This window comes from Schistocerca piceifrons, chromosome 7, assembly GCF_021461385.2.
Source record: "Schistocerca piceifrons isolate TAMUIC-IGC-003096 chromosome 7, iqSchPice1.1, whole genome shotgun sequence".
Classification (NCBI taxonomy): Eukaryota; Metazoa; Arthropoda; class Insecta; order Orthoptera; family Acrididae; genus Schistocerca; species Schistocerca piceifrons.
In genome coordinates this window covers 90,820,725-90,843,187 of record NC_060144.1, presented here as the reverse complement: position 1 = coordinate 90,843,187, position 22,463 = coordinate 90,820,725, and the positions used below count along the sequence as shown (strand labels likewise).

General features: G+C 41.2%; 1 protein-coding gene across 1 annotated transcript in view; it reads left to right on the top strand.

The window, feature by feature from the left end:
• LOC124805456 (myogenesis-regulating glycosidase-like) overlaps window positions 1-22,463 on the top strand; it is an 89,080-nt gene that overhangs the window by 52,602 nt on the left and 14,015 nt on the right. The window contains exons 3-5 of the mRNA XM_047266019.1: window positions 1,319-2,307; window positions 4,843-5,277; window positions 16,298-16,454. Of these exons, the coding sequence (XP_047121975.1) occupies window positions 1,319-2,307; window positions 4,843-5,277; window positions 16,298-16,454 (1,581 nt within the window). The remainder of the gene's footprint in view (window positions 1-1,318; window positions 2,308-4,842; window positions 5,278-16,297; window positions 16,455-22,463) is intronic.

Sequence of the window (22,463 nt, the reverse complement as noted above, 5' to 3'; positions counted from 1 at the left end):
GGATTGTCCGGAGGTGGGGAGTCCAGGAGAGGCGACGGTCGAGGGTGACGCCAAGGTACTTAAGGGTGGGAGTGAGGGCGATAGGACTGCCATAGATGTAGAAATCAAGGAGGCGGAAGGAGCCCGAACGAGCTCATAGCGCCCCTTAAATGCACGTGAACAACCAACCTTTCCCCTTTCACACCAGAGGGAGACACCAAAGCTGCGACTGCCACAGCGGCGCCACCGCCAGAAACGGAAGGCGACTGCTTTACACTACGCGCTGCGGCGCGCTCTTCATAACAGCAAATTTTACCACGGCTCAAACGCTTCTGTACTGTTATAGAAGGGAATAAACCTAAAACAACTACACAAGCATTTACTTCAAGATGCCATGCTCCATTACTCGGAAACCGATTGTTACTGACTGTTCCAGATCCAGACTCGTCCCTCTCAGAGTGACAGTTAGGTGGTCATTCTCCATTGAGTATCGCATACAAAATACAATGTACTTTACGAACTCACGCAATTTGAACGGATACGTTATGTACAGGTTGAACCTGAATTCTACACACAACATTTCGAAGTTCGTTAAAGGATATTTTTTATCTTGGTTCGCGCCACTTGTAGTCTCCAGTGGGTCGCTACAGAGTAATTCAATTTCCTTTGCTTTCTTACCCCCATTTACCTTTGTAGTTGTACTGCACAAAATAAATCCGCCCAACAATGCGGAACTCGACGTTATATGCTACGTGCTTTATTTGAAAACTAACTTTTTCCACTCATTCACGGTTCTTGCTGTTGACAAAGGTACTGTCCACTTTACTCTTCGCCCTCGCACTAGCAGTCACTACTGCTCGGTCCTACCTCAGATTTCATTTTCCAGAAAATAGTTGCACGTTAGCAGCGGTACAGAGGAGTTTGGGCTGATTCACTGACGAGGAGTTGGCCATTAGGCACCTCCTGTAAGGGTTCACTGAATGCAATGGACGGCACGCAGTGGCGGGAGCCACCTCACAGCATTGTTGCAGCTGCACACAGCCACCTACGAGATACCAGATCCTTCGGGTTTGGCCTGTAATATGCCAGTATCTTTCATTCTATTTCATCATTATGAAATTTTCACGAAAAGAAAGGTACTGGGAAATGTAATGAGCCACTGGAGTCCAACAGTCCCTCACATCAAAATACTCAGAAAATATACCACAACAACTCACCAAAGTTAGTCGGTGGATTTCAGGTTCACCCTCTATAATATAAGGGATAACTATACTCGCTAGAGGATAACATATGTCTCCCAGCTGCAGGTGAAGACATTTTTTATCACTTTATGTTGCAGGTGACGAAGAGTTTGAGATTGGTTACTTTGTGGTCAGTGACAAGGATGGCTCTTCAATCCCATGTGGGGAGAGTCGTTCCAACAAAGAACACTCCAGAGCCAGCAGTTGTAAAATAACGGTAGAGAATGGAGACAGTGATGGCCACTGTCTCAATATACAGGCGTCAATTGATTCTTCCATGTCCGTTATCTCTAGCTGTCTGTATCACCTGGACAGCCAGGTATATGGCGGGCACGAGACGATAAACCCAAAGTGGCCGATGGAGTCCAAAGAGTACGACCACATGCCGTATGTGACCGTGAAGACAGATCACATCGGCATCGCCGTGCGTTACTGGCTTTTCTCTGACGGGAGACTGGTCCATATCCCGTCATACGTACCACTCTTCATAAGCCAGAACACTAACGATTCAGTGAATTCCCTATGTTTTATCGCTGAGAACAAGGACCCGTACCCACTGGAACGAGCTGACAACGTTATGGAGTGGGACGTGTGCTCTTTCGACGACGCCAGGGAGGCCCACGAGTACGCCGTCGGGAAGTACCTGGCCAAGCCGACGGCGATCCCAGATGAGCGCATGGCGACGCACCCCATATGGTCGACTTGGGTCCGCTACAAGAAAGACGTCAACGACGAGAAGGTGAGACAACTGGCCGCAGAAATTCTCGCCAACGGCTTCAACAACAGCCACATTCAGGTGGACGACAACTGGGAGACCTGCTACGGCAGTCTCACATTCGACACCAACAAGTTCCCCGACGTGAGGGCGCTGACGGACGACCTCCGCCAGATGGGCTTCCGGTCGACGCTGTGGATACACCCGTTTGTGAGCGAGGACTGTGAGCCCTACCACTCGGAGGCGCTGTCCAAAGGCTACTTCGCGACCAACACAGAGGGCAGCACCCGCACAGAGTGGTGGCGTGGCTACGGCGGAGTCATCGACTTCACCAACTCCAAAGCCGCCAGCTGGTGGATCAATCGCGTCTGGGTGAGTCAGCTTACACGGAAAACTTTTTTACTCCATAGCCTTATGTAGACACGATGCTTACACTTGCTTATGAGATATCTCTGTGATTACAGCTTATTTCAGGGAGCTACTACAACAGCGAAAAAGTTCATGTGCTTGAAGGAGAACTGAAAATCTTTATGTCATTATTCCAGTCATAAACTTTTCTCGTTATTACTGTCACTATAGTTATGAAGGAAAAAAGTTTAAAAAAGCAGGTAGCAATTATCACATATCTTTTTCAGTGAAGAGGTTACATCGTAAGGAAGCAAGAATCATTTGATACTGATCCATCACTGGGATGATAAGAGTAAAAACATATTTTCTCTTATTCTTGGGTGATTCAAACGCTTTCAAATACATCTGGTTGGCTTTCCCTTTATGAACATACATTTTAAGGATATCGCCCCACCTGCACATAAATTCTATGCAAAACTGACAGAGATAAAGTAATAGTCGCCACTGACGTAAAACGCCATCAACACCTTGACAGGTTTTTACACTTGTAAAAAGTATATCATCTTGATTCAGTCGCATCATCCTGATTAACAATTGCTCCTTGGAGGCACAAGCATAAATATTTTAAACATTTATTTATACATTCTGAATTAATTTATTAACAAGTACTTAATGGTAAGGTTGGTGTGTTGTTATCATTACTAGCTTCCATACTGAACCCAAATGGTATGTGAGAGCTGATTGGGAACATTCTACTTCATGATCTGGTTTCTATGCTTAAGATTATGTTGAAGTGTGATTCATCAAGCAGAGTCTTGTAAGATGAGTAAAACATTGTAAAAGACATGAAGAGGCTGTAACAAATTGTTAGCTCCATGACATCGATCAGTATGATACTGTCAGCTGTTGAATAATCTGTTCTTTAAGCACAAAGTTTGTCCGCACAATAAAGAGCATACATACCTTTGCAGCTGATGTAGTTTCTATTTCAGTGGTTAGCCAGCCATATTTTACTGTTGCGCCATTTTATATTACATAAATGAACTGCTTTTTACAGAAAGCATCTCTTTTTCTCTGTATGTGCGCATGCGCACGAGGATGGGCGTGTGTGTGTTGGGTGGGAAGGGGGTTTTCTAAGTTTATGGTATTCAAGGTGTTCTTAAATTCTAATTCCTGTTAAATTACTGTTTGACCACTTTTAGCAGTATTTGTCTCAAAAAAAGGTTATAGTAAGTTCACTAAAGATCTGTCGCCAGAACCAACACATCATCATCCTCATCAGAGTTCTGCGGCAGAAGACATGACATTTTTGTCTACAGTTCCTAAGCAGCAAACAACGTGTAAGAACTGGAAGATCATTATTGGTATTTACCTCTCCACCTCGTGCTGCAGCTTTCAGAAGCTGTGTTTCCCCTGTCCCACCCACTTGCTACTCGATCCAGTTGGAAGGAACTTACCGATTTCCTCTCCAATTGTGAGCTGCATTACATGTTCTATCCATAATTTTCTATAGACTTTCTTTCCTTGGTGTACTCTTTAATTGTTTGTATTTCCATTATATGTTGAAGCATCCATACGATCCCTGAGGTTTATTTAAAGTTGGTTTACGATTCATTTTGTGATTCTTCCGTAGCACGCTCGTCTGTGCTAATCACATAACTTGTTCAGGTAGCCAATATACTTGCATGAAGATGTAGATGAAATTTAGATAGTTCACAGTGCTGATACACATGCACATGAAAATTACCATTGGAACCAGACTCAACAGATAGTGTTTATTTTCCTAATTTCACACACTGCGACATACACTGAAGCGCCAAAGAGACTGGTATTCGCATGCGTATTCAAATACAGAGATATGCAAACAGGCAGAATACGGCACTGCGGTCGGCAACGCCTATATAAAACGAGTGTCTGGTGCAGTTGTTAGATCGATTACTGCGGCTACAATGGCAGGTTATCAAGATTCAAGTGAGTTTGAATGTGGTGTTATAGTCATACACCAGCGATAGGACAAACCATCTCCGAGATAGTGATGAAGTAGGGATTTTCGCGTACGACCATTTCACGAGTGTACCGCCAGTATCAGGAAACCGGTTAAACATCAAATCGGCGACATCGCTGCGGCCGGAAAAAGCTCCTGCAAGAACGGGACCCACGACGACTGAAGAGAATTGCTCAACGTGACAGAAATGCAACCCTTCCGCAAATTGCTGCATGTTTCAGTGCTGCGAAATCAACGTATCGCGACTGATGTGCTCCGGGTTTTCTGCCAGATTTAAAGACAGATTTTCGTTGTGGAATGTGTCTCACATTGAAGTTCGCACTAAATTTTGAGCTTTTGTAAAATTGTGAACAATGATCCCATTTTTTTAAAAATATTTGTTAATAAGAGCGGTTTTTTGGTACTTTGCCTTGACTTAAGTAGTCATTAAGCAGATGTTGCTCCCCAAGTTTGACTCAGCGAGCCTAGCGGCTGGCTAGTTTAGACAGTGACGCTCGTCTGTCGCGTGTCCACGTCTCCACTGCGTGCACGTTTACGCCGCTGTCTTTTCTCAGGCGCTTCGGAACGAGACGGGGCTGGACTCTTTCAAGTTCGACGCCGGCGAGACCAGCTGGCTGCCGCAGCTGCCCGCCATCACGCCCCTGGAGGTCAATCCGGTGCGCTTCACCGACGACTACGTCCAGACCGTCTCGCAGTTCGGGCCCATGATAGAGGTGCGCGCCAGTGTCGAGAGCCAGCACCTGCCCCACTTCTTCCGAATGATCGACAAAGACAGCAGCTGGAGCGCCCAGAACGGTCTGAAGACGTTGATACCCACACTGCTGCAGATGAACATAGTGGGCCACCCTTTCGTTCTGCCAGACATGGTGGGCGGTAATGGCTACAAAGGTGACGTACTCGACAAGCAGCTGTTCATACGCTGGCTGCAGGTCAACGTCTTCATGCCCACTATACAGCTCTCCTCCGTGCCCTGGGACTACGACAACGAGGTACGTGTTGTGACTGAAAATTCGCAATTTTTCACAAACTTTTCTTGATGTAAGTTCACAAGGTTGATGACTGAACAAAAAACGAAAGGTAACAATAACGGTGCCAGTAAAAGTCTCCTAATTGAGGCAAACAAAACTTCACTTCTAATTTGCCACAAAGGTTTGTGGTAACACACACACACAACACACTCACACACACACACACACACACACACACACACACACTATTAAACAATTCAGAGACGAAGACGTAAACCTCAACAGTCGAAGTACACGAGATCGGCATCCAGAGTGAACTGAACTTCGGGGCTGGTTCTAGCCACTAAATAGCTGTCTCTGGCCAATCAGGTTTTGGCATAGTGATACTTCCTGCATTCCGTGGCTCGAGCTTCCCCTGCAGGAAGTAGTGCTCGGCATGTCTGTTTCCCTTATCTTGTATGTAAATAGCCGGTGTTTACCAGGGTGCGTTAGTTACGCCTTGGACATAGACAACCTCGTCCTCTGTGGTGTAATGTGGGTTGCCGGCCCTCAGGGGCTACCTTGGCTCCAGTTTACATCTTTATCACCTATAATATAAGACTATCACTATTTTTGCTGGAATTCAGACGCTAGTCGAATGTAGGTTTTCAATTTTCTTTAAATTCTAAGTTCATAGCTTTGCTGGAATTTCGCTCTCGAAGGATGTAAGTAGTCAACAGCAACGCTCTGGTCCTATCTATAAGTCACGTACTCGCCTAGGAGAACGTCATGGCTGCCAACCAACATGCCCCACTCGCTCATCAATTGGTTCCATCACCTACGATAGGAGCACTGCGCCGTGGGGTTTTTTCTCCTTGAGTCCCACAGGCCCATGGATGTGCATGTTGATCGTGCTCTGGCAGCGAAGCATATTAGTTTTACTCCAGTCTTCACCCTTTCACTGATTGTGACGCGTATACCTGTCGGGAATTTACCCATCGCCTGCACTAACAATGTATACAGGGCAAAACAGGTCTCCCCCAATCAAATTTCCGGAAGTTATTCGGGGATGTCTTCTAATTATTTTGGTATAACACTGACTCGTTACAGAGCAGTAATTTAACTATGGTTGATTCCGTTTCTGTCCTCAAAAAAATTGTTTCTGTGAAACTACTGAAATGTCTACGTCACTTGTTGTAATTGTGCTATGTGCGAGTCGACTTGAGTTCAGCATTCGTTTGAACAAGCTGTCTCTCACACTCGTGAACTCAATACACAAATGACCAAATAAGTGATTCTGTGCCCATAAGGAATCCAACACAATCGCAAAACGGTTAAATTGATAATTATACACTCTGCTGAGTGTTATTTCAGTTGAAGTTTCATTATCCACAAAGCAAAATTTAACAGAATTCATATAATTAAAAAGGACCAGCTGACTTTCCAGATTAAAGGAAAAGAATAGGTTCCTCGTAATGGCACCTGTATTAGTTTGCGAATACCGTCACAGTGAAGCTGCAATTCAGTGAGCTAGAATCTTCTCACGATACTTATTTTTAATGGTAAAGGTCGCCTCATCACGATGTTGGGGGAGTAAATGATAAAATGAGAAAAAGTGATCTTAAAAATACTAATTTATTTGTTCTCAATCAACATTGTTCAAATTAGAGTTGGACTGATTTACTACTGTTTTCATAAAAAGTGAAAAAAGCAGTACACGTACAATGTTAAGATTTTTATGAATCACCAGTGTGATAATATCTAGATTTGTACATGCTTTATCTGTACAGAAGGAAGGCAAAGGGACATATACTGAATAGCATTAATAGTTCATCCCAATATGATAGAGGATTAATGATAAAAAGTCCGCCCTGGTAGCTGAGTGGTCAGCGTGACAGACTGTCAATCCTAAGGGCCCGGGTTCGATTCCCGGCTGGGTCGGAAATTTTCTCCGCTCAGGGACTGGGTGTTGTGTTGTCCTAATCATCATCATTTCATCACCATCGACGCGCAGGTCGCCGAAGTGGCGTCAAATCGAAAGACCTGCACCAGGCGAACGGTCTACCCGACGGGAGGCCCTAGCCACACGACATTTCCAATGATAAAAAGCCGTCACAAGTTGAGAAACAGACACGGAAATTGTGAGCTATGCAGTGTAAAGCCAATTCATTCGCTAAACGTGACACTTACTCCAAAACAGCTAAAGGAGAGCCAAGCTGAAGCACAGCACCGAGCAATGACTCTCCAGGGAAGAGACGCAAACTGCCCCATGTGCTCACCACTGCCTGCTCTCACACACTTCTCATAATTACCGTAGGAGGGGAGGAAATCGCGAAGCTTGCCACAGTGACAACTGGAAGTCTCTCTCTCTTTTCCTGCATGCAGGAAAAGATAGCAGAATTTTCTTCTCTAGCACTTTTCGTATTCTCTGCCAACGAAGTAAAAGTTGGCAGTGTACTGGCCCTCGCCTTATGATTGGCGGAATGATGTCTGAGCTCTGCTCCCATGTTGTTTACGGTCACATAGTGGTTCGCATTTAGGGCACCCTGTGGGCCTTTGTTGAAATCCCTTGGGAGCTCATATGACTCACACTGTTTTGAAAGGCACTTTTGTAGTATTCTAACTTAAGCGGAACCCAAAGCGGCTGACTCACATGTCCACTACTCGTGCCGGTTTCTGGTGGAAAATCTCCCAGTTTCCCAACATTGCCTAACCAGCACCTAAAACCTGCAGGTGAAATGTCTCGTCATATTCCAACAACTCGGAGAAACATGGGCTAAAATAGTAGAATCACAGAGTCGGCTCTTCCATTTAGAAATTTTGCAAGAATACAACACAAAATAATTCTATATTATGCATCGATTGTTGCTTATACACTGACCTCCTGATGTCAGACACTCAGATCGGTACCAAATGTTGTATGTCGATAGAATATCAACCAAAATTCCGATTTATTTCGTATTCTATGCTGTCGTCCAGCAGAACGTTAATTAAAAGTAACAACAGAACAACGGAGCACACGAAAAGCATAACTGTGAGTACCTAATACGTACAGCTTCCGTGGGGAAGTTGGTAGAGCATTAGACCGTCATACTGCTGGGTTCATACCCCAATTATGACCACTTTCTTTTTTACTGCATTTAGGGGAAAGTTTTATATGGGATTATTAAGACTTCCGCCAGTGTGATGCAATTGTTTCTTTATTCTACTGTTCCGATTGTTTATGTGTATTCTAAAATGGTTCAAATGGCTCTGAGCTCTGTGGGACTTAACATCTGAGGTCATCAGTCCCCCAGTACTTAGAAGTACCTAAAGCTAACTAACCTAAGATCACACACATCCATGCCCGAGGCAGGATTCGAACCCGTGACCGTAGCGGTCGCTCGGTTCCAGACTGAAGCGCCTTGAACCTCTCGGCTACACTGGCCGGCTATGTGTATGCTATGAAACTACAAATGCACTAGGTGCTTCATCACGAGTGGTGTCTGTTCTGTCGCACATGTCCGACAGAACCCCGGACCTATCTATACAAATGTACTCTATAGGTTTGCTACTTTCAACTAACGAAGCGAAAGTAGACTGTTACAAGAACATTGCTGCAAATTCCAAAAAGTCCTTTTACATGTCAGGAAAATGTTAACCCATATAATAGTTTCACGCGTAAACAGTTAAAATGAATTTTGATCAGGATTGAATGCGGAAACTTTGGCACGACGAGCTCGTGGTCTATCTACCCACCCACGCGAGATCTATGAAACTAATCACTCACAGTTTTGCCCTTCTGTGCTCCGTAGTGCTCGTGTTACTTTTAATTACCGTTTACGCATGTTCTACCGGAGGACAGCACACAGCACTATAGAAATCGGTGTTTTGATTGATATTCTGTCTACATACAACGTTTGTGTGAGTGTCTCACATCTGGACTTTTGCGTGTTAGTGACACGTGACTAACCACTGTCCTCATAATACTTTTAGAACAACGAAACAGCCTCAATGTACCATCCCAAAAAGGTACAACACAAAATGTGGAGCAACTCAACAGCTCGCAGTAGCAAAAGTTACTGTACCAGAAGGAATCACAAAGCACAGTGCCGTGCTGCCGCTCTTACACTGCACAGACGTGAGCCGCATATTGGCTAACTCTTCAGCAGGAAAGCTACCCATACTGCTGTGTGCTGCTGTTAATGTACAGCTAACATCACCGGTGAAACCGACTGAAGAGAGAACTGAGCAGTGCTCAGTGCAAGTTTGAGGACGAAGAGTAAATTAGGCAGTACTGTCACCAAAGCAAGTATCACCCGGCAAGGCGAACTGGTTACCCAGTAAAGTGGTGCGCGCTGTTATCTCGTAGCCCAGTCGCAGAAACAAGTCACAGAAAACATCTCTGCGGACAGAGAAGGTGATGGAAGAGCGATTGTTCACAGGCAAAAGCAAGGTCAGGAGAGTGCAAATTACAGAAGGACGGACATGTGATGACGAGTGGAACAGAAGAAGAATAAGTGAAATTCAAATTACAAATGTCTCATTGATGATACAGATAAAAGTGTTATTAGACAGCAATTTCTGAGGTGTTATGAACAACACAAGAAAATATTTTTGCAGAACCTTCACATCTTTTGGCACATGTAACTGGACTTGCAGGTTGGAAGGACACTCTAAAAAAACAGTCCAATCTCTGGTCTTCGATATTGATAGGGACCAGATTCTAGCCATTTTGTGCAGAAGAGAGAACTTTCTTGCAAAAAGAACGCACTATATTATATTTTTATGGAAATATAAACCATCAGAATTGGAGCAGCCTGCGGTTTATTTAGATGAACTGTGGATTCTTACATATTACACATTGAACAAAAGTCGCAAGTGATAGTGCGTGAAGAGTAATGTCAAATAACAGTGTCAGGAAACATTACATTGTTGTGAATTTTTGTGTTCTCTTCTCCGCTGTGGCAACAACAGGAATACATCGTACTATCATGTAGAAATGGACAGAATAAACTTAAAAATAGATAGCGACACGGTAAGCTAACTTGTGACATTAAGGAACACCAACCTTCATCTCATTTTTCCATTGAGAAAATTTGGCAAGAAATGGTTCTCTTCGCACTACCGCCATACCATCTAGGTGGTATATCTACGAGGACTTTGATCCATAGTTCAAGCTTCCTCTGCTACTCGGCGCTGCAGTCGGCGACAAATCCAAGCTGATGCTGCGGGAAAATTCAAAAATCCAAGATGGCAGGAAATTAAAAAAATGCAAGATAGCGGGAGTAGCCTAGTTGTGCTTCGTACCACCTCTCCCTCTCCCCCTAACCCCTTCCCCTTTCCCATTCTCCACCCTATCCCCTTCACCAGTCAATCTCAGTATACTATGCAAAAGAGGCAGTTAAGTAACTGAATTCCGTAAAAATATGCCTCTGACGTGGAGTATTTCCGAAAAGTTATGTAACATTCATTTGAAATAGTATCATGTTCAAAGATTTTCCGAAAAATGGTGTATGTTCAAAGGTATATGCCTGTGAATAGTGCATGCACACACTGTATTTCATAGTCAAATTCCGTACTCCTTGCACATGTTAAAAATATATTGCCAACTTTTTTCATTCTTCGCTATAAAAAAATTGTTTGTCAAACACTTTATGGCCTCATCAGCAAATTTCAACTGACATTTGTAAATTTCATACGAAACTAGACGCATTCAGCATGGAATATGACAACGAGAATAAACCATTCTTTCCATAAATAGTTACAAACCAGTGGTCGCTTATACACTGTAATTAATGAATTAGATATACCAAGATGCTGAGCATGTGTTTTACTTTAACTACCATTCTGCAACACTTCAAAATGCGAAGTAAAATAAACTGCTGCTTTACACCTTTCGGTTGTGTTGCTAACAGATGTTTGGCAATGTCTATAGATTGAGTCCCATATCACACATTGTGTAAGACAGAGCGTATCCTCAAATTAACTATTTTCCACATCTAAATTGTACTACGATCATTGTCGAGTATCACAATGATTCTTCCAAGTCTAAAATGTCGGTAAAACTACGTCAACAAGGCAAAAAATGCTATCTTTACATCAAGTGCCACAATTTTTCACGCGCGCGCGCGCACACACACACACGCACACACACAATAACACAAGAACTCACGCACAAGAAACACATACACAGTGTTTATGCTGTGATCTTACAGGTTAGGTTAAGTTGTACTAGTGAACCTGTACCTGGTTGGTTGGTTGGTTGTTTTGGGGAAGGAGACCAGGCTGCGAGGTCATCGGTCTCATCGGATTAGGGAAGGACGGGGAAGGAAGTCGGCCGTGTCCTTTGAAAGGAACCATCCCGGCATTTGCCTAGAGCGATTTAGGGAAATCACGGAAAACCTAAATCAGGATGGCCGGACGCGGGATTGAACCGTCGTCCTCCCGAATGCGAGTCCAGTGTCTAACCACTGCGCCACCTCGCTCGGTGAACCTGTACCTGCGTACCATACATGGTCTAAGGCAAATCAGGGGTTCAAATGAATTATTTTCCACATCTAAATTGTCCTATGATGCAGGTATAGTTCACAATGTTCTCTCCAGTTCTAAAAAGATTCTGAAAATATATCAGCAACAAAAATAATGCAATGTTTACGTGCATGCACACACGCGCCCGCGTGCGTGTGTATGTGTGTGTGTGTGTGTGTGTGTGTGTGTGTGTGTGTGTGTATGTGTGTGTGTGTGCAAAACTGAACCTAAAATAAGATTTTGAACAGTAAAATCAGTAGCTCAATGCTACCTACTTCCACACCTAAATTGTTACAAATAACACACCAAACAAACATTTGCCATTTGAAATTAGGCCCCAAACTTCGACGTAGTAAAATTAACCTGACAAGGCTAAAAACTGCAGAAAATACAAGTTATCTAATATAGTATGCTAAGCAGGCAAACATACTAACAAATAGGAAGTTTTAATTATTGCCAGATACAGGGATAATGTAGCTCACTTTTTTTGGCCCACTATTAGTGTAACACACAATGCATCTTGAAATTAAGTATTTCAATATCTACATTGTTCTATGATATTTGCAAGTGTTACAATGCTATCCCGGCACCTGAAATGCGTAAAGGGTGTCGACATTTCAACTGATGCTGTGTTAATGGTGGTTCGGGTCTGCCTGAAGGTTTTACAAGTTTTTCGATAATGTTTCAATTTAGAAACCGCTGTTTTAAGGTGGAAGAATGTAATGCACCATGTTCCACAATAAAAAAGTCGATGATATTGACTGTCAATTTTTTCTTTTATTGAAAATGATTAATGCTAGTAAAGATTTTGTGCAGTAACAACTCTCAATGATGTCTGCAATATTTACCAACTGAAACTATCATGACAAAGATCTCTGAAAGTGTATGCCCCATAATCAACTACTAAATAACACCAGAATCTAATGAAATTACATGATGTAAAAACAGTAAGTTCACACACAATATAGCGAAAAGACAACCAAATTGTGCAAAAACCATTTTAGAAAGGAAGGGAGACTGTGATTTGGTGAGATTTTATTGTGATTAATCACTTAAACTTCATATTTTCGCAGTACACAATAAGAACTTTTGTTATGTTTACAAACATCAAAACATGACGGGTGCTGGTCGAAAACAGAGATGAAACGTCACCAAAGACGATGGTGCAACAGACAGAGACTCAGTGTCGATATCTCTACAATAAAATATTTGCAACCAAAGTAAAATTGTCATTTATTGAGTACTAAACACATACAGATTGCTTGTAATAATACGTAAGCAGAATTAGAGATATCTGATCATGAACAAAAATTCGAACTTAACAACAAAATAAAATTGTACTATTTCTCAAAATAGGTAAGATTTTAAGCACGAGACACATATGGCACTACCGCCATACATCAATTGTTCTATAATATTTTTAAAATTTCACATTGTGTACACTATTGATAAAACTTTTAACAACTGTTAACGACCAAATTATGATTCTTGTACCATACTCTGAAGGCACAATGGACCCTAAAACTAAATATTTTCACATCCAAATCGTCCGTATCACTTTAACTATTCGTGGTCACTTTGGCACTAGTGAAATAAATTATACGTTACTAGATGAGCAGCGTCTGATCTCTGTAACATGTGTAAATTCATAAAAATACATAAAAATTGGTTCTATAGCGTTGCAAAACATGTATGACCACCATTACTGATCGAATATACAGCTTAATGTACACTTGTCGTCGAAGATAACCAAAGGAAAGAATGTCATCATCATATGCTCACAAAAAGGCGGTTTCAGCTAGTTCACCATTCATCCATCATCTTCTTGTGCTTGGGATGCATTTAGCACAGCAATATGATAAGAATGTCTAACTCTAGCAAATACTTCTCGTTGATACATCAAACAGCGAATGACAAACATAAAACACAGTGATTCAGCCATCAACGTAGCAAGGACCTGGCTCACTAGAGTACGTTTATCACTAATTATCTTTGTTATTTATGTAAGATATAATATTCTCATATGCAATTTACCATTCTGCAGCTGAGTCTTTCACTTCATTTTCTGTGATCATTATAAACTTCAAGCAAGAATCAGTGCTTCTCCTCGACAGATATTATTTCATTATCACGTGAATCACTGCCTGTCGCTTTCAAAGTCATTAAGAAAATTAATTATTCTACCATTTCTTTCAGGTTATTACAGTGGTCATTGTCGATAGCTATTAACGATTCGTTGGAGACTGTATTACAATGGGGAGAGTCATCTTCCTCCTCTAATAATCTCTTCTTCTTCATCATGATTATCTTCTTCTTCTTTTTCTTCAGAATCATCATTTCCACCACCTTCTTTAGTGTAATCATCTACTATTTCTTCTCGTCTTCCTTTGTCTCCAACTTCTGCTTTCGTAAATACATTGTTTGATTTGGCTGTTAAGGCCTGAAATTGTGTTTTCTCCCATGCCAATATGTATGTCATCATCTCTCAGTAACGATGCTCCAATTTTATCTTATGCAGGTTTAAAGATATGTTGCATTTGTTTGCCTTTAGGAGTGATATCTATTTCTTATGAGCATTAGCAGTCCCGAAAATTTGATTACATTTTTTAAGATATTGTGTTTGTAACACTTTTTAAGATGTTTAATTTTAAACAATGGAGTACGTATTTCCCCACTTTTGTACTTCAGGATTCTAAATTTCCCAATAGACTTCCCTGTCATTGATACGTTTAATTTTCAGTCTCACCTAATGAACGGCTGATGCTGTATAACTTCTTCTTATCAGTCTTTAATACAGGATGCCAACCTTTTTAATCTTGTTTGGAAAAATCCACAGATGATTGCTAGCTTGGGTCACAGGAATGCAGGAAGTATTTCCATGCTACCTCGTGTTGCGATGCAAGTGCAAGCCACTGTCTGTGGACATTTCCTTAGCGGTTTGCACACCGGATGTTCTTGAGAAAAAAAACTGCTGAGACTGCCTCCTGGCTCTTAACAAGAAGTCCGTCTGTTTGTAGTGAGAAGGCCCCACAAGTGTCACAGGTCCTGGAGAACTTGGCGACGTCCCTCAACTGCCAGTCTGTCTTCAAATGAGACACCTCTTTCAGAATTAAGCACAACACTTGTAAACCGTGTCATTCCGTCGTCTGTAACTTTCTGATGAGTCTCGTGACAAAAACAGTGGCTTAACAGGAACTCTTTTGACCAAAGCATCGAACTGCAAAGTATTACACCCATGTATGGCTTTGCAGGAGAATTTGTCGACCGACGAATTGCCACTCAGATAGTCATTTAGAAAGCTAACAATGACGAAGATTTAATTTCAGGAACTGGGCATGTACGTGAGGAATCCGTGAATTTTGTCCCAGTAAATTCACAAAGGCGTCATACTGAATGCGAAGCAGATATAAACACAGACACTTCAGGAATATAAGATATTATCCACCTCTACCAGCAGTTACGATTATCATTTTTATCGTCTGTAGTTCTTCAGTAAATCGTCAAGTAATGTTTACATTCTGTGATGGTGCAAAACCAACTGTAGCTAAATACTGTGTTTATTTGTGTACATAGCTTAATAATGCACGTTATAAGAAGCAATCTGATGTTAACACCACAAGGCAGTGCACTCTCCAGCGCTGCATCTAGTTACACTTGGTCCACAATATAATGTCCTTATAACACATGATGATAAACCTACAGTGGCTCGAAAACATGTTCATGGTAAAAAAGCCACTTGTTGTATATTTATCACCAGATAAATGCCAATCTAGTTTCTTGACTTTATAGAGTTTATTAATAACATGGTACACTATATCTGGACCACATGCCCCTCCATACCGCATCCGATGACGCCATTGGCTGTGGATAACACGTTTAGTCGGGCTCAATTGCTCGTCTAGGGCCAGAATGCGGAACTTTATTTTCTCATAGTATATCCGAAGACGATATGTGATAATATATCTGTTCAGATTAAAAATGGTTCAAATGGCTCTGAGCACTTTGGGACTTAACTTCTGAGGTCATCAGTCCCCTAGAACTTAGAACTACTTAAACCTAACTATCCTAAGGGCATCACAAACATCCATGTCCAAGGCAGGATTCGAACCTGCGACCATAGCGGTCGCACGGTTCCAGACTGTAGCGCCTAGAACCGCTCGGCCACCGCGGCTGGCGCTGTTCAGTTTACATGATAGGAAATATGCATTATTACAACAGAAGTGAAGGCTTTTTTAAACTATACTTGGACAGTTTCTTCTCTGCACAACCATTTCTCAAATGAGCAATTTTTTTTTCTCAGCTTCTAACCCAGCTGAACAGGAAGACTAGGAACTGTAACTGCCCGGACATACACGACTAAGCCACTTAAGATCACTCCAGTAGTTTTCTGTGTTGCGTGTTTTGCTACGTTCCATTCATCATTCCCTTAATACAGAGTATACGCCAGTGTATGTTCAGTAATGGTGAATTTTGTTGCAAATCATTCAACAAAAAACACGGAAAAATTTGCGTCCAGCCATCACCTGGAAGGTACTTGCTGGTGATGTTACAGACGGTGGAGATCTTCCGCAACATGACAGCTTTGCACACAATGCACGCACCTCGTATTGTGGAAGCCATGGAGCGGGCGGTGAAGGACGGCACCCCTGTCAACCCTCCCATCTGGTGGCTCGACCCTACAGACTCGACGGCCCTCACCATCGATTCAGGTAAGATCTACATTTTTCTTGAGTCCTACGCGCGTGCGAGTGATTAAATAGTCTTACAATTTCCTTGTGATTTTGCAGAAATTATTACATATTTTTGACTTTAACATGAAAATGCCTCTACCCACAATTTTCTGTAATTGTCACATATTTTGTGCTCATTATCGGTCTCCTCTGTAGCAATGAAGAAAAGATCATGCAAACGACGATTTTGTAAATCTGCACTCAGTTCTCCTGTGAGATCGAGAAGGCTCTACACAGAGGCCACGATTCCCCGCTTTCAAAGACGTTTAGTACAATTCCTCACTGACGACTAGTGAAGAGGATACGAGCTTATGGAATATCAGGACAACTTTCTAACTAGAGTTGTGGTCGTTTTAGCATGTAATGCGCAGAATATTGTTCTCAATTATCTTCGGGACTACTCCAAGGAAATGTTACTAGGTCGTTTCTGTTGATTACGTGCAGTATGTACGTGATGTGCGGAATGAGGTGGGAAGTTACATGGGGATATTCAGTGGTGATGCTGTTGTTGAGTATGTAGAAAACTGTAAGATCAGGAGGAGCTAAGAACATCTATGTTTAGTGAATGTACGGACAGTCGACGCTCATTATAAATAAAAGCAACTCACTGCCAAAAATAGGTGAAAATAGTCATAGCTTTTCGTTCATGTGGTAAGTAATCAAGTAACTGCAACAATCAAAGCGATAAAATATATACAGATTGTGTGCGAATCGATTTAAATTGGAACCAGCTCACAAAAGTAGTTGTAAGAAAGGTGAATCCAACACCGATTCATGGTAAATATCCTACGGATTTATATTTGGACCATGGTAGCGGTAGGCTGGAAGTTGCTCGTCAGAAATGAGAATTTTCAGCCTTTATTATTTTCCGTTTCCTAGCTGGTATTGGAGGGCAGCGTGGAGGGTAAAAATCGTAGAGGGAGACCAAGAGATGAATACACTAAACAGATTCAGAAGGATGTAGGTTGCAGTAGGTACTGGGAGATGAAGAAGCTTGCACAGGATAGAGTAGCATGGAGAGCTGCATCAAACCAGTCTCTTGACTGAAGACCAAAACAACAACAACAGCTGGCGAGCACACTAGTAATAAGACGTCCGAAGTGAGTACAGTTTCTGGCCAGTCGTTAATGAAAGTCTGGGCCACGTTCTTTCACGGAGAGAAGCTAGGGCTGTGAGAACTCTGCGTTGCCTCGTGCCTGGTGAGCGTACGAAAAAGGACAAAGGCAGGCAAGAGAGACGTGCTCGTGATTCTTGCCTGTGCTGGTCGCGTGGCGCTACTTGTGTAGCTCTGTGCTGACACGTCCTAAGTGGAAGAGACTCATGTGCAGCTTTGCCATGAAACTGCCTTCTGTGTATTACTGTTATGAGCTACGAACTACAGCCAGGCACTACGCACCTTAGCTTATTAATTCAGTGCAACGATTTCAGGTTTGTAACGAGCCACTACGAATGGTATAACTTAACACACTTTGTACTGTAATATATTCTGTCACGATGCACATCGGACAGAAACCAAAAGTATGTCTGACTCGTAGCCGAGCTACATAATTCACGTTCGGATTTGTTTAACTATACTTGATGTTTTCGGAACATTGATTAATTTTTGGGTACATTTGTTATGTGGTGGCGTAGACAGCCAAGTGGTACATGTATGAATAATTGTATTCTTCCTTATATTATGAGATGCCTTGGGTTCGAATAATCATTAACCGGAATAACATATATCCGAAGTTTCTTACGTTTACTTAAATTAATAACTGAAACGTAAAAATTCCACTCAGCACCCCAAAAGCTCGTGCACTTAGCAGTTAAGCTGCCACAGAGGTCCTGCTACGATCATTTGCCTGCAGCAAACGTGTGCTTATCAACTTTTATTTGTCCTGCAACAAAATTACTTCTAGCTTATCTGAATAATCTTCCAGGTTTTTGAACGTAAGCTGCGTCGAGAATTTCGTAGCAGCTGATTATATATAGTATCATGCTCCATTCAGTAATTATTACATAAGTACATTATAATTTCAGGCTTTGTGTGGAAGAGTGTTAAGACAACAGACTGAGCCACGTACGCTCATTGCACATGGTATGTTTATTGTACTTGCCGCTGTCTATTTACATGTTTAGCAAGTCAGGGCATGAATTTGCTGTTAGGAAATTTGGTCGTTTAAGTTCCTTTGAATGTTCATTTACGCCCATAGATCAACGCCTTGTGTAAAGTGAGCCTTCTCCTTGGCAATTTATTCTTAAAATATAGTCAGACAGTGTTTAACAAAAATTGCAGAGTTAAAACCTTTCAATGCAAAAGAGGGCATATCAAACAGGGCAGCTTTCTGCAGAGATTCTCACATGTATCCAGAATTTACCATCATAGGGGAGCTGATATTACTCGATCCTCACCCTAGACCTTTTGCTGGGAACCTTCTGATTAATAATTCATTGCTATTCATGTCAGCCAAGATCCCATTTTACCAGCGTTTATCAGTTTTTACATGGGCTTTTCATGTCCTCTGGGTCACCAGCTGTGCAAATAAAACATCATTTACTGTTGCTTATATAGTGAGACATTTTGCAAAGAATATTGCGACAACATTACTCATTAGTATACTTCGAAGAATATGGTTTTATAGTACAGTGTGTGTACTGTTCTATATATGTTGCTGGAAGATCAGTGATCTATGAACCTCACACATTTATGTGAAGTATACTTGTTACACGAAACATTGTGTTCATGTATTACATTATTTGTCTAATCCAGTTCGTTTTTATTTAATAGATGTAGCGGAACCTTTTTTTCTGTTGTTGTGATCTTCAGTCCAAAGACAGATTTGATGCAGCTCTCCATGATTATGCTGTACTAGCCTCTTCATCTCCGGAAAACTACTGTAACCTACACCCTTCTGAATCTGCTTACTGTATTCATCTCTTAGTCTCCCTCTATAATGTTTTCCCTCCACACTTCCCTCCAATACTAAAATTGTGATTCCTTGATGTCTCAGAATGTGTCTTGTCAATCAATCCCTTCTTCCAGTCAGGTTTTGTCACTAATTATTTTGCTCCGCAGTTCTGTTCACTGTCTCCACATTAGTTATACGATCTACCCATTTAATCTTCATTATTCTTCTGCGGCACCACGTTTCAGAAAATTCTGTTCTCGTCCTTTCTAGACAGTTTATCGTTTATGTTTCACTTCCATACATGGCTAAACTCCGTATAAATACTTCGTTTATAGTACATTACTATTTTAAGGCTAATGTTGCTTACACCACCTGAGAAGTTACAAATTCTGGTATTTTATTTTGTAGCTAATTGGGAGGCATTAAGATTGTTGGATATTTAACGTCGTTCATTTCAGTTCTTGGAACTTTTGGAATAAAGTATCGAAGACTTTCTTGTGTGGAGACTTGCCATACAGTGTGTAGAACTTCTCGTATCTGCGTGAGCAGTTTTTTAATTTTAGAGGTTACAGTCCAGTAATATTCACTGTCAATATTCTGCTAGTGAAGAGTACATTCTTTTGGCGAAACTTATATATTACTCGAAGGACAATTAATGCTGGGAGTGATATTTGTATGCATTTTACTATTTTCATTGCATGGTACTTATAGTCATATCTCATGCTGAAGACTACATCCATTACATTACACAGGTATTTTAAACTCAGCCAGTACTACAGCATTCTGTGGATAAATTGTTTGTCAACATGCGGTAAGATTTGATTAAATGACCGTCAGAGTGAGTTATTTTCGGTGAATGGGTGGAAATGGTTCTTATTTTTCTGTTGGTTATTTTGAAAAAATTTTTGTCCTGTAATCTTGCTAATGTGCCATTCTTTTGAATACTGTGCGGATTTTTATGAGTGAATTTCCTTTCTGTGAAACTGTGCGAAGAATTAATGTCTTATGCCTTATCTGAATGTACAGTGAAATATTCTGGAACATGTTATGTTTGAATGCTGATGTTAAAACTCTATAAAAATTTCTGGTACAGCGAAGGTATTTTTTGTGAAATAATATGGTTGTGACGAAATATGTCACGCATGAATGGTAAGATGTCAGCATCCAACGGACACATTATTTTTACAAGTGAGCACATTGCTATTATCAGGTGCAATGATGGTAATTTGGTCACTTGGACACTGACATCTGACCATTTACACATGAACTATTTCGTTATGAAGTACGCAAAGAGAACCTGAAGAATTATAATACGCTCGTGGCTTGCTTTATGAGAAAAGTGATCAACGTCGGGTTATTACACAGTGGAGGTAGAGTTGTTTCCATTGAATTTCATGTAGTGTTAATATACGATGTAAATTTTATTTATTTGTGGAAATTTATTGAAGTGTTCATGCTAATATGTTGTCTTTCTGAGGTCCTTATTCGTTTGAAGTATAACATTTTGCTTTAAATACATGTACCTATTCCTCTGTGACTTACATTTCAAAGTGTCATGGCTTATACACTGGACCTGTGTATGATGGATAGAATGCAGCTGTGGTTTTCCTGTTTTCTTGTTACGAGTCAGTCATTCGAAATGCAGTTAGTGGGAGACATCTCTTGTGTTCATATGCGTTTCATAGTAATGTAAGGAGTGAAGTGTATTACTCAACAATTCAGTGTTTGAAACCTAGAGAGCAGTTTGGAGAATTTCTCACTCCCTCACATGTAGTAGTACAACGTCACCTACTTTGTCTCTTGTCAGATATTTAGTAACATAATCCTGCTTTAACAAGATTGTTTTTTCAACGTTCGCAGCGTCCGTCAGTATGACCTCGGGGCATGACCACATTGCATCATTGCATCTGATAATAGCAATGGGCTCATTTGTAAAAATATTGCGCCCGTTGGACATTGACATCTGACTGCTCTTGCACCACAACCACATTATTTCATAAAAAATATCTTCACTGCACAAAAAAATCTATACACTTTTTAAAGCATTATTCAAAGGTAACAACCTCCAACATATTTCACTGTATATTCAGATAACACATAAGACATTAAACGTTCGAGCGTATCGCAAATTTTATACTTCAAACAAGCTGTGACTTTTACAGTTTTGTTGTGCAATGGCTCTTTAGCGTTATAACCCGTTATGAAATTGGACAGGCATTTTACTGATAACAATATTTATTACTGTGTTTTTACCTCCACTGAAATTGCTGTAAGATGTTTTCGCATAATTTATCCGACGTATTAGCTGCATGTGGGGTTCAGTCTTCCACATAAAATACATTAACAATACGCCTCACTGCACTGCCTATCTGCGATATCGTCTTAATAACTGGAGTTACATCGACTGAACAAGCAAGGCTTGTATTCAGTATCAGAATGAGAGCAAGACCGAAGTCAACATTAGTCTTTCCATCCGAAGTAAATACCAAACATAAAATCTGCCCACTAGTCCTGAACAGAAAAAATCCGAATATTATTACTTTTGTAATGAACTGAAATATTTTAATGAAATCCTTTATTATAGCAGTTACCTGGCATCAAGAGGGATGCCATCAGCATCTTTGAACCACGTAGCTGCATGTCGAAAAGCTGATCTGAAATAACAGTTAAATATTACTTACTGTTGATGTCGTTGTGGTCTTCAGTTCAGAGACTGGTTTGATGCAGCTCTCCATGCTACTCTATGCTGTGCAAGCTTCTTTATCACTGGATAACTACTACAACCTACATCCTTCTGAATCTGTTTAGTGTATTCATCTCTTGGTCTCCCTCTACGATTTTGACACTCTGCGCTTCATTACAGTACTAAATTGGTGATCCCTTGATGCCTCAGAAAGTGTCCTAGCAACCGATCCCTTCTTCTAGTCAAATTGTGCCACGAATTCCTCTTCTCCCCAATTCTGTTCAGTACCTCCTCATTAGTTATGTGATCTACCCATCTAATCTTCAGCATTCTTCTGTAGCACCACATTTCAAAAGCTTCTACTCTCTTCTTGTCTAAACTATTTATCGTCCATGTTTCACTTCCATACACAGC